The sequence below is a fragment of the Meriones unguiculatus genome, chromosome 10, assembly GCF_030254825.1.
Source record: "Meriones unguiculatus strain TT.TT164.6M chromosome 10, Bangor_MerUng_6.1, whole genome shotgun sequence".
Classification (NCBI taxonomy): Eukaryota; Metazoa; Chordata; class Mammalia; order Rodentia; family Muridae; genus Meriones; species Meriones unguiculatus.
Genome location: NC_083358.1, coordinates 84,332,304 through 84,344,974, shown reverse-complemented (window position 1 = coordinate 84,344,974; position 12,671 = coordinate 84,332,304). Strand labels below are relative to the sequence as shown.

Genomic DNA, 12,671 nt, shown 5'->3' with positions numbered 1-12,671 from the left:
TCAGTATGCTTGAGAGCCACTCTCGGAGATTCCAAATGGCCACCATGTCAATACAGAACACAGGAACACAGCTGGTTCCTAAGCCCAGTTCATAGGCTCGTGACGGAGCGGGGTGACACCCGCATGCCATTGCTCTGAGCTAGATACGCCAACAAGTGTCAGAAGGCTCCATATGGATGTGGGAGTTACTTAACCCAACTCTTTCAACCCACAGACATCCCCCGGGGTTGAGGGGCCAGCTCGAGTTACACAAAGCAGGACGGGGCAGAGGCAAACAGCTGTGAGACCCCACCAAGGAGCTGACTTCTCTGGGAGATTATCCCAGGAGACGGGTGGTTTTCAAATGGTTTTGGCGTCACCCCACAGCTCACTTCCTACACCCATTTCCACTTCTGCTGGATTGAAAAAAATAAATGACAACAAATAAAAATAAAAGCTAAGACCTAAATACTCAACAATGTGTGTCTGTTTACACGAACAACCATAACTGAACAATACCGGTTATATCTTTTCCAATTTATTCCATCCCAACTCTCTGCCAGCCTAGGGTCTCAGGCTTAGATAGCTGCCAGGTACCATCTGGATACTTAGAAGTCACAACTAGAGGATATGAAGTCTAAGGAAACAAATCAACACACTTATTATGGCTCATCAAACAACACATTTTAATAACCACGGGACCTACTTTACTGATTGATTTAAAAGTCTTTCCTTGTATGAAAGAATAAAAATTTATGCAATTTTGGAATTCTCTAAAATTTGAAAAAAAAATTTAGCATGTTTTCAAATCAGTGCAGAAGTGTCTTTGAGCGAATTGTGGCCCCGCCACTGAATTCTATACTTAAAGGAGGACTGATTTACAGCCACCATCATAGATGGGCAGATCCCCTGCGTGGAAGTGGGAAGGCATTTTCATGAGGAATTGGGTGAAGATAGCAAGAAACACAGGCAGGCTTTCTGGCTGAGTGGTTAGCAGCCTGGTGCCCTGGGAAGATTTCAGTTGGGGCCCTGTTAGGTGTTGGTAGGAAGCAGGGATGCTCCATTGCCATCCAGATTGAGATGGATTAGTAGGAAGCAGGGATGTTTCATTGCCATCCAGATTGAGATGGATTAGTCTCCAGATCAGAAGCCTGGACCGCTGACTTGCCTGAGAGCAGGAGGACTCGGGCCACCCAGCAAAGGCCCTGAAACTGCAGGATTCCTAGTAGTGGCTTCTTGTGGCCCCACACACTTCTTGTCCTCTCCAAGTCTGCCATTAGCAAGCCCTCCACCCCACCTCATCCTCCCACCCCACCTCACCCCACCAGTAAGCTAGCCTCTCTGGATTGCAAGGCTTCTGGGAACAGCTCCGAGAGTGGTTCTGACTATGTGCCTACAAAAGCCGCATGACTGCTTAAGGCTTGGTTGAAGAGGCCAAATGGACTTAGATTGACTCCTAGTTCTGACACTGACTATGAGCCTTCAAGCCTCCATCTCCTGGCATGTAAGTTAGAGATACTACTAGACCATGCCAGGATCAATTGGCAGTTGGGGCCAAAAGCCTACAGCCAGCATTGCCACTGTTTTATTAGCTGGTGATATTTACAGGTACTTGAATTACTAAGGCTGTTCTTTTCTGAGCGTCTGCATTTTCTGAATTTCGTACTGTTACACACGGGCCTCATGCATGTGTTTCTCACTCACCGCTACATACACATCTCAAATTCCCATGGCCCCCTTCCCATATTATACCCAGGCTTAAATGGTCGCACACAGCATCAATGAATAAGTGATGTTTTTTCTTTTTTTGCAGAAATGACTGTGTGAGGTGACACAATTGCTTTATCGCAATACACAAGTTTGATGTTTATGAAGTACAGAGGAGTAGATGAGAAACGATGAGGTTTGGAGTTTTATTTCCCCACTCTGCAAATAAAGTACCGTGCAGCCCGAGGCTGCAAAAGGCATAAGTGTCCACAAAAGGCATAAACTGCTACCTGCCCCTGTTCCCGGGTCTTAGTGAAGATGGATGAGGCTTTCAGGAAGTAGTGATGAACCACATCCGCCTCCGAGCTTCAGGGAGATAATCTGAGGGCTGACTGGGACGAAAGCATTTGATCCTCTTCCAGAAGTTCTAGCCTCCTTCCCAGCAACCAGAGTAAAGAAACAGACTTTGACCTTTTTTGTATCTGATTTCCAGGCGTAGAGATGCCCAAACTTCTCCCCTCCCCCGCAATAACCTAGTCCAATGGGAGACTATTTCCCAGTCTAATCTAAATTCATTTCTTCACTTTGAGCTCGCTTTCCTTTGTTTATTGCCAGATGAGACTGACAGCTTCGGTGACTACCGTTTTACCGTCGTTATGTTTCCCCCTTGTCCCTCCTCCCCGATCTCTTCTCACTCTTGTGCAACTCAGACTAGCCTTGAACTTTCTCTGCAGCCCAGTCTAGCCTTGCATTCCCAATCCTCCTGCCTCCATCTCCCCAGGGCTGGGATTACAGGTATGCACCTCGCCTGGTGCACGCATTGCTGGGAACGAGACATTCATGCTAGGTTAAGTCTTCTACCAGCCCCATCTGCACCCCCTTCCTCTTGATGGTTTAGCATCTCTGTGTCATATTTAAGAACTCTGCTGTCCAAACTCATGGTGACTAAGGGTTTCTCTTCTGGAAGTTTTACAGGATTTGGGTCTGTACTCTATTTTGAATTATTATTTTTTTATCTATGGTGAAATTGCTTCCACACATCTCCCCCCACCCCGACCACGTCTTCCTCTTTCTTTGTTGATTGGGCACCATTTATAAGACAGACAAGCTTTTCCTGTTAACTATAGCAGTGTCTGTGTCACTCTTTCCATGTGTCAGTGTTATTTTCCCCCTCTGTAGCTTTCTGCCTCCCCTGTCCCATGATGGCTAATCTTCACTGTCTACCTTCCTTCTTAAACATTTACTTCACTTTCAGGAACTCCCAGAGCCTTTCCTATTCTTCTTGTCAACACTCACATCAATCTTTCCTTTCTTTTCCATTCCTCCCCCATCAACCCTTCTTTCCCAGCCTCCTCCTCCTCCCGGCATTTCTCATGCCAGATGGCATTGCCCAATCTTGTAGGAGTCACCCTAGCGCAACGAGGCCATGACAGTCCTCGGAGGCCATGGCTTATAGCACAGACCCAAAGGTCAGAATCCCAGAGAACCGCTCCCGCTTGCGCTACTGGCTCTTCCTCAGGGCTGGAGCTTACACTTATTACCCCGGACAATCACGCCCACTGCATATCTGTTACGAGGACTCATCACCTGTGGAAAGGGAATTACAGCGTGCTTCGTATGCTCACTGCATCTGACCTTGGCAATACTCTGAATTCCCAAGAGAAGAGGTCTTGAGCTAATAGTAGGAGGTGAAATTCTAAAAGGCAGAGAACATGTCCCTGGGGATAACAGAGTAGAGTAAACAAAACAAAACAGAAAGGTAGACTCCAAACCCAAGTGACGTATGAGTGGTGCTGTCTGCATGGAAGGCAGCACCTGTGGGGTGGAGTGAATAGGCCTAGAGCTCTCCCTACCTCTTTCTTGATGACTTTGCTCCCCTTTTGATATGGTGGGGTCCTAGGTTTCCACGGGGGTAGTTTGATAGCAAGCGTGGAATAGGGAGGGACCCAGAAAGAACCTGTGAAACAGAGAGAGGTGGCAATTCCAGCTTGGATCCTTGGGGGGGTCATCTAGCTATTGTATTAGTAGTCCCGCTTTCAGTCTGTCCAGTCTAACTGTATGTTTATTATTTTTAATAATTTTTTAAGAATTTTTACTTAACTGTATCTTATTATATTCCAATGTACCAATGCATCTCAAAACCTTTATACCATTGGTTGGTGTCCAGACTCATGCACACAGCCCTGAGAAGAAAGACATGACATTTTAGCTCCTGAGTGTAGCTGCAAGGCGTGGCTTGGCTTGCAATATGCCCCTCCTCTCTGAAAAATGCCACATCGCCTTATTGTGTTTTATATATCGTGGCTTGCGGTATTTAGATCCAAATAAATTCTAAAATGTACACCCAGACTCAGACTTAAAAATAGTGCAGGGCTTAAAAAAAAATGCTACGCTTTCCTTGAATAAGGAAAGGTATTCTAAATACCGCTTATAAGACAGCAAACACGGATGGCCCTTTACATCTGGTGGAGCATCTGCTAGGAAGATGGGCTATAATAAGAATGACTTTTCTAAGTGAGATTTCTGTGCACACTTAAATTACAAAGCGGCCCACTGCCTTACAGAGAACACTGCTTTGACTAAGGGCTATTGAACTTTTGTAAATGAGCTACAGAAAAAGACAATATCTATTTAAGTCTCTGACAATCTGAAATATTTTTTAAAAAGATTTATTTATATATACATATGAGTGTTCTATTTGCATGTGTGCCTGTATGACAGAAGAGGGCATCAGATCCCATTAGAGATGGCTGTGAGCCACCATGTGGTTGCTGGGAATTGAACTCAGGACCTCTGCAACAGCAGTCAGAGCACTCTTAACCATTAAACCATCTCTCCAGCCCCAATCTGAAAGATTTTTAAAGAGAATATTTGTAGCTTGTAAGGGGAGAGCTGGTGAAATATAGAAAAATTCAGGAGGAATTTCTATTTCAGAAATTCTTCTGAATTCTATTTCAGAAGAATTACGGCTCTTGAAGTATTGACATTTGCTCTCAGTTGACGGATATTCATTATATACAAATGTGAAAAGGCTCGTGCTCCTTTTTATTTTAGAAAAAAAAGAAGAAGAAAGTCATTTCTTCAGAATTTAGAGAGCCATTGTAATAGCCTACAGTTCCAAGGTAAGGGGTCTACAAACCAGAGCCCGAGGGTTGGGGCATGATCAGCCTGATAAACTGATAAACAGCCTGATAAACTCCTGCCCTGCCTTCCTCAGGCTGGCGTCAAGAAGGATGTCTACAACATCAAAAAGAGTGGAAAGGAAAAAGAAAACTATTTCTTGGTGTGTGAGATCGCACACTATTCAGATTCCAGGGCACATTGCACAACCCACACTGAAGAATCTGCTGATGTAAGCAATGGACGCCCCCTTCAGACCCCAGAGAACAGGGAAGGCACATACTTGGTTGAGATGGTACAGGTATCTGGTGAGACGCTGGAGCCCACAGTAGCTGCATTTGAATTCACCTCTCGACCACGAACTGCGCTGCTGGGATCAGGTAGGTCCAGGCCACCGACAGAGTGAGGGAGGACAGAGAAAAGGTAAGCAGCTTGTCTCTGATGGGAAGACTGTTTCCATTTGTGGGTCTATATATGTGTGGATGGGGGAACCTGGAAAACTTCTCCCTCATATGCAAGCAACTCAACTAATCGATATCAATGAGGATGAGGTAGCTTTCATCCATGGCCTTAGATGTCATGGATGACAGACATATAAGGGTTAACAGGTATTCAACAGCAAAGGAAAAGCTCATCTTCTAGTTCTCTTTCCTCTTCATCTGACTCTAAGTGTGTCAAATGGTATATACAGTTTGTGTAGGTGTGTGCATGCGTGTGTGTGTGTGTGTGTGTGTGTGTGTGTGTGTGTGCGTGTATGTTTCATTTTTTAAAGACAGCTTCTCTTATAGCCCAAGCTGGCTATAACTCACTATGTAGCAAGGCTTAGCCTTGAATCCTGATTCTCCTGCTTCTGACTCCCAAATGTAGGAATTATTGGTATGGCTATAATTATAATGCCTGGATACCTTACCTTATTTTTATTTTGGAGACAAGTCCTGTGCTTTCAATTCTCCTGCCTCAGCCTCTAGAGTACTGAGACAATAGACACATGCCACTATGCTTTGCACACTTTGATCTCTGAAGTCAAAGTTTATAAATGTTTTGTCACTGACAAGAAATCCAAACCACGTATCATAGATACTAGTCTTGTGTCCACATAAATAATCATGGCTCACGCTGGGGAAATAAATCCTATCATGAAGTTTTCAGACTAAGTTTCAAAGAGCCAATCATCTCTTCTGGAATCTGACTTGAGTGTGTAACTTGGGAATGGATTTTCTGGGGCAGGGGTGGTTCCCAAAGTTCTACCTACTGCCTGTTGTAAAAAAAAAAAAAAAAATCCCAGGCTAGAGAACTGCCCAGGAGGTAAAAGTCTTCACACCAGGCCTGACTCCAATTACCTGACTTGGAGTCCCAGGACCCACAGCTCCCCAGATAATCAATCAATCAATTATACTTATATACATACATGCATAAAGTTTTTAAAAATTTAAAAGTGAAAACTGAATAAACTAGCTCAGTGAGGGTTGACCACCATGTCCCCCTACCGCCCAGAGTTAAAACAAAACAACAACAAAAGTCCAAAACAGCTAACAATTCTCAACTAGCCTAGTCTGTGGACCCCGAAGCACTCAGCCTTTGATGGACATTTTCTTATCCCGTCATTAATTCAGCTGGATGGAACTTCCCGTGGGCATGCTTTAGCTTGGCAGCTGTGAAGGAGACTATTAATCACAGGAGAGCTCACACTCAGCTATGAGAGATGCTGATCCTGTAGACACAGGACCAAGCCATGAGGATGCTGCAGAAGACCTATGTGAGGTCTCATTTTACCTCAGCGACATCACAAAGTGGGAGTTTGGCTGCCTTGCACATTGTGGAATCTGGGAAGCAATGAATAATCCTTTAGACCTGGGTCAGAGAGACATCCTTCTTCCACAAATTTCTCTTTGGGCTTATGAAGGCGGTTTCCCCCAAAGGGCTTAAGAGGCCTTGCTCGGTAGGAAGCAGCAAATTCTCAGCTGCTCATTGATTTATGGTTATGAATTATTAATTTGCATGTTAAATACATGAATACATGCATTATTAAATATATGTATTAGTGGTCAATTTATTAGTACATACACATGTCATGAAATATGTATTCAGATGTGTGCTACATATGTACAAAACACCTGACATGAGCATATTTAAAACAAAAACAAAAAGGGAGTCAGTACTTCCAGAAGCCCTTCCCTGGGGCTGGAGCGACGGCTCACTGATTAAGAGCACTGATTAAGAGCTGCTCTTGCTCAGGCCCCAGGTTTGATTTCCAGCTCAGAACTCTGTAACTTCAGCTCCAGAGCATCTGATATTGTTTTGGCACATGCGCTCATGCAGGCTCTCACACATGCACATAATAAAAAATATATATATAAATCTTAGAAAGAAAAGAAAGAAGGGAAGGGAGGAAGGAAGGAAAAAACCCTTCTCTAGGTTTGCTAAGACTGCAGTAGCCTAGGTTTGCCCAGGGCCAGGTAGAACTGCCTCTTTTTAAGTCTCCAAAATGCAGCCAGGCAAGGCTTGCATCAAAACCACGGGAAAACATTCCATAGTCAGCTGTTCCACGTGGTAAGATAAGAAAGCCAGATAATTCCATGTGCAGTTCAACTCACTGTTCTTAACTGATAGGCTAAGCTGAAATCTTGATTGTGGATTTTAAAATATTGACAATTTAGATTTCTGTTTTTAAAAAACAAATACAATTAATTTTGAGCAAGGTGAACCAGGGCGTATGACTTCCCCATTTATTAAGGTCATGTAACTTTACCCAAAGGGAGGGCTGGAATCAGGTAGGTTTGTGAAACTCAGCGCAGGTCACAACCCACCCCCCCAGGTGGCAACAGAGGCAGGAAGGATTAGCATTGTGTGAGAATAGGAGAGTTGGGGAAACTGCAAACCTCTCGTGTAGCAGCTTAGAGACACCATGAGAACAGCTGTTTTTCTGGTGTTCTGGTTTCCACCGGCTTTCATAACTAAATGCGCATGGAAATAAAACCCGAGGAGGAGAAAACGCTTGGCACAAAAGCCCTACAGTTTTCTGTCCTTTGAGCCGGGATGTAGGTCAGCTTATCCATTTCTCACTCCCTAGCGTGTGTGAGCGTGACCACATGCGAACAAATGCGCTCCTACCCCAGCCCCCAACCCCACACACCTGACTCTTACCTCCTGGCCCGCACCCATCACTTCCCACCTTACCCACTAGAAACACAGAGGGCAGGGGGTATGTTGGCGTCAAAACAAAACAACTCTTACTCCTATTTCATAATTTATCTTACTCGCAAGCACGCATGAGAAAGAGGCACAAACATTAGCCAAAACTTTGCACCATCAGAATTCAACCATTTGCTCAGCATTTTAGTTAGAAGGACTGCAGCTAACACAGAACTCCTCCTTTCTCAGCCCAGTAACAGAGCAGGGCTTGGGCAGCAGGCCTGAGCCCCCTTAACGAGGCCAGCACAGAGCCTTCTGTTACCAGTCCTATACTTTCGGGCTTTAGGCTGTGGTCTTACCGGCTCTTTCAGAATGTTATGAATGTACATGAGGATGACTCTTGGGATCCTTGTCACAGTGATTAAAAATGACCCTTTCACCGCGGTTCCTTGATGGTAGCAGAAAAGGATGAAGAGAGACGAAAGGATTGGACGGGCAGGAGGGTCATTTTGATTCCTGGGAACAGGGGCGGGGAAAGGACATTTAAAATCCACTATTTAAAAAGCAACACGTTCTCTCTGGTTCAGATCCTCGTCGAATTAACATCTTGTAATGTGGTGACGCAGTAAGCTCTTGGCAAGATTTTTATCCTCCTTGGTAGCCAAGGTTACCTTAGATCTTGGGCTAATTCACTTTTTTTTTTTTTTTGGTGGCATTCATGCGTAAACAAATACAAAACAGAAAAAAAAATATCAGTGATCTAAAACACACACATTTCTTACAGTTGTTGGTCCTTCCACCCCCCTTCCAGCTGTCTGTTGATACTATTTCATTTGCAGTAGATTAAGTCTGTTGGTGTTGACCGCTTAAATGACAGAGGGACATGTGTAATTATTGCCAGTATTAACTTGATATTTCGAGCCATCAAGTCACATGGTCAGGCCTGGGGCCAGGAGAGGTAACCAGGAGCTTTGGTTTGATGGCAAGGAGACAACGTAGCTGGGCCTTTTAGCTTCTGCACAGCTTTGGGTTCCCCCAAATCAGCTGATTTCTTCTCTGTTCCTTAAAGGTCACTTCAGTGTGAATCATTTACTGGACTTGTAATGACACAGCTCCTAAGAATGTGTGCAAATCAGCTTCACAGAGCGGAAAAAAAGAAAGAACAGAATGGGAACAGCCCTCCCTCTCCCTCGAACCTGAAAGCAAAAAGAGAGCTGATGTCACCCTTCTGGTGACTTTCTGAATGTGACCCTGCGTTCTCAGGGATGCCATTCTAGAAAAGGAGGCCGAATTTCCCAGAAGTAACTTCATGGGCTCCAAGGGAAGCTCACTTTCTTTAGAAAAGAGTGCTCTACAACTGGCTTGGCCTGCTAAGTCACTAGGAATTAAGGTTTTGACAAATGGCCTGGGATCTGAGAGAGGAGGAGGAGGAGGAGGAGGAGGAAGAAGAGGAGGCCCATAGCCAGCAAAGTCTCAAGACTTGGCAACCGGTGCATTTTGCTGTTACTTAAGTCAACCAGGAAGAGAAAGGGGACATGGCAGCAAGACCGAGGCTGCCTATCCAAAAATGCTAGCTCGGTAGGGTGCTTGCTTCACATGCACAAAGCCCTGGCGTCAGCCCCCAGCTATGTAGGAACCTGAGCGCTGGTGCTGCCTATAATTCCAGCACTCAGGAAGAGGTAGAGGGAGAAGGATCCAAAGTTCAATGTCATTCTCATTTGAAGCCCAGCAAGGCCACAGGAGGCCCTGAGTGGTGTGATCGTGGGGAGGATGGACCAGGGGTTCCGTTCACTGATGGAAATCGGTTTGTCATTTTGACCTGACACTGGAAGAGTGGAGCGGGCCAGGAAATTCTGACACATTTTCCCCATCTCTTCACTTCCCCCCCAAAGGAAGAATGTTTATTTTTCCATTGAGATTTATAAGCTTCAGAACTTACTGTAATGCTTAAGAGAGGGAGACGCAGAAGAGGGCACCTGCCTCCCATCTGCTTGGGAAATAAATGACTCACAGGCCACGTGAATGGGGCCTCCAGGTCTGGTCCTCCAGGTACTGAAGCCTGGGCTTGGGCATCAGATTTCTGAGCATGTTTTACTGCAGTGGGATAAAGGATTTGGGACAGAGGAATACTGTCCCCGCCTTCCCTCCCAAGTCACAATGCTCCACTCTACAGGGCTCAGCTGGAGGAAGGTACAGAGGTTCCTAAGCTGGGCTATCACATGGTGAGAGAGGGAACTTTAAAAAAGGCCCTTTTAACCCAAGCCAACAGTCACTCAATACCTGCTTTCAAACTACAAACAGTTCTGCAAGAGAGAGGCTGAGCAGAGTGGCTTTGAAGTCACCTCTCTTTTCTACAGTCACCAGGGACATCAGCCTGCCATCCCTCCCCTCTGTACAAGTGGTTAGGGCCATCAGCTCTGTCTCAGAGCTGTGCTGTGCACAGCCAGCACAACCTAGTTTTGGGAAGAGGAGCTGATTATTTCCCCATGAAGCTGAAAATAATACCACTCTCTGGACCTAAGCATAGTTTGAGAACTGACACTGTGGTGCTAGGCATGCTGGGTAACCAGTGATAACATTAGTAGGAGTCTGGGAAAAACTGAGAATACATTTTGGTCAAGGTACATGCATAGTGTTTTACAACCACACCAACAATGTCAGGGCTCGAAGAACAATCGTTTTAAATCCAGCCTAGCACTAGGAACTCCTCCAATATTATACAAAGCCAGTTTTGTGTCATAGTCCCTGAATAGAGTCCGGGCGGCATGGGGTAGCTAGACTCCAGCAAAGCTGGCAGCGAGTGGAAAGCAGCCTGGCCATGGCAAAGAGCATGTTTCTCCCTTGTATTTCTCTAGCAAAACCTGCAAGATGGCATGAGGGGCCTGTGAGGTGTCTTGTAAGGTCATCCTTCCAATGCAACGAGAAATACAAACTTTCTTTATCATGGGCACAAACTTCATGCACACATTTGTGAGCGTGTGTGAGTGCATGGGTGCTCCTGCCTACTTGGAGTCCAGAGGTCAACCTGGGGTGGAGGGGGTGGGATGTTGTTTTTTAGGTGCTATCCAGATCTTGTTTTCCGACTCAGGGTCCATCACTGGCTTGGCTGGTTGACCAGCAGCCCAAGCATCTGCCTATCTGGACCTTCCTAATGCTGGGATTACAAATCTACACAACAGAGTCAGAGAGACAGCTCAGTGGGGATCCAGCAACCTGGGTTCCGCCCTTGGCATCTACAGCGAAAGAACAAACTCCAGCAAGTTATCATCTCTCCTTCACATTCATGTGTGCACATGCACACACGCACGCACACACACACCAAATAAATGTAAAAATAAAATGTGTGACACATGTCTGGCTTTTTTACGTGGGTTCAAATTCAGGTCTTCATGCTTGCATAGTAAGTGCTACATCAACTGCGCCATCTCTCTAGTTTCATACTACCCCAGCCACTGCCTTTTTTGAGACAGGGTCTTATGTGCCCAGGTTACCCTAAGACTATGTAACCTCAAACTTATCCTTGGTTGAGGATGACCTTTGAACTCCAGATCCTTCCCAGCGATGCGATTACAGTCATGTGATCCTACTCTTGGCTTCCCAAAGAGAGTCTCTTATGATGCCCCCTTTGAGCAAATGTTTGTTTGTTTGTACTCTAAAGAGGTGTTTGCTTTTATTTTATGTGCATGAGTGTTTGCTTGCATGTCTGTATATGTATCAAGTATTCACCCAGAGGAGGCAAGAAAAGTGCCTCACATCCGCTAGCACTGGAGTTACTGGCAGTTGTGAGCTGTCACGTGCATGGGTGCTGGGAACCAAACTCGGGTCCTCTCCAAGAGAAACAAGTGCTCTGAACTGCTAAGCTGTTCCCACTGCTCCACAAATGCTCTTCAAAGATAAGCTTACAGGCTGCCCATTTCTTGGTACATAGTGTTTTTTGTTTTGTTTTACGAACCCTTCAATCCTCTTCAATACATGACAACGATCAATGCACTGGGTCTATATTGAAATTCTGCCCTTGCAAGTCAAAATACGGCCTGAAGGAATTGTGAGCTGTAGATGACAAAAAACCTGGAGGTTTCACAGTGAAGCAGACTGTCCAAAGGAAAGTCGACTCCTTGGTTTGTTTTGAGATTAGGCTTCTCTGTGTAGGCCAGGTTGGCCTAGAACTTGCCTCAGAGGTGGTGAGTATGCCACCATGCCTGCTTAAGAAGGCTCTTGAATAATTAGATAACTGTAGTGCTAAAAGTAAATTATTATGCATGTTATTTTTAATTCACGCCTGTCCGCCACATGTATGTAGGTGCCTATTGGAGGTCAGAAGAGGAGCTGGGTTTGCAGGCTGTTGTGAGCTGCTTGGAACCACCGGGCCATGTCTTCAACCTGCTAGTGTATTTTATTTTAAATTAAATTTACATCAAAATAATAGTTAAAGAACTAAATAGTGCTGGTAGGCTTAAGGAAAACAGCAGTCTGCTTCACCTGTTCTTAATTATTCCTCCCTAGAGATGCTGGAACTTACCTCCATATTTTAAAACTATAGATACTTAAAAATTATTTTATTTTATTTATTTTTTACAATTTATTCACTTTGTATACCAATTGTAGCCCCCTTCCTCATCTCCTCCTGGTTGCACCCTCCCTCCTTCTCTCCTCCTATCCCTTTCTCCTGGTCCACTGAAAAGGGGGAGTCCTCTTCTAGGTTTCTCTGTGTAGCCTTGGCTGTCCTAGAACTT

General features: G+C 45.1%; 1 protein-coding gene across 8 annotated transcripts in view; it reads right to left on the bottom strand.

Moving 5' to 3' along the window:
• The window catches only part of Slc44a3 (solute carrier family 44 member 3), a 74,018-nt gene that overhangs the window by 21,519 nt on the left and 39,828 nt on the right, over nucleotides 1–12,671 (bottom strand). For 4 of the 8 annotated variants that reach the window (XM_021655489.2, XM_021655492.2, XM_060392809.1 and 1 more), the window contains 2 exons: nucleotides 8,298–8,454; nucleotides 5,090–5,176 (listed from right to left, as the gene is read on the bottom strand). In XM_021655489.2, the coding sequence (XP_021511164.1) occupies nucleotides 5,090–5,176; nucleotides 8,298–8,454 (244 nt within the window). Of the gene's footprint in view, nucleotides 1–1,938; nucleotides 2,122–3,539; nucleotides 3,644–5,089; nucleotides 5,177–8,297; nucleotides 8,455–12,671 lie in introns of those variants that run through there. The other 4 variants (XM_060392811.1, XM_021655491.2, XM_060392808.1 and 1 more) reach the window with 4 other exon arrangements.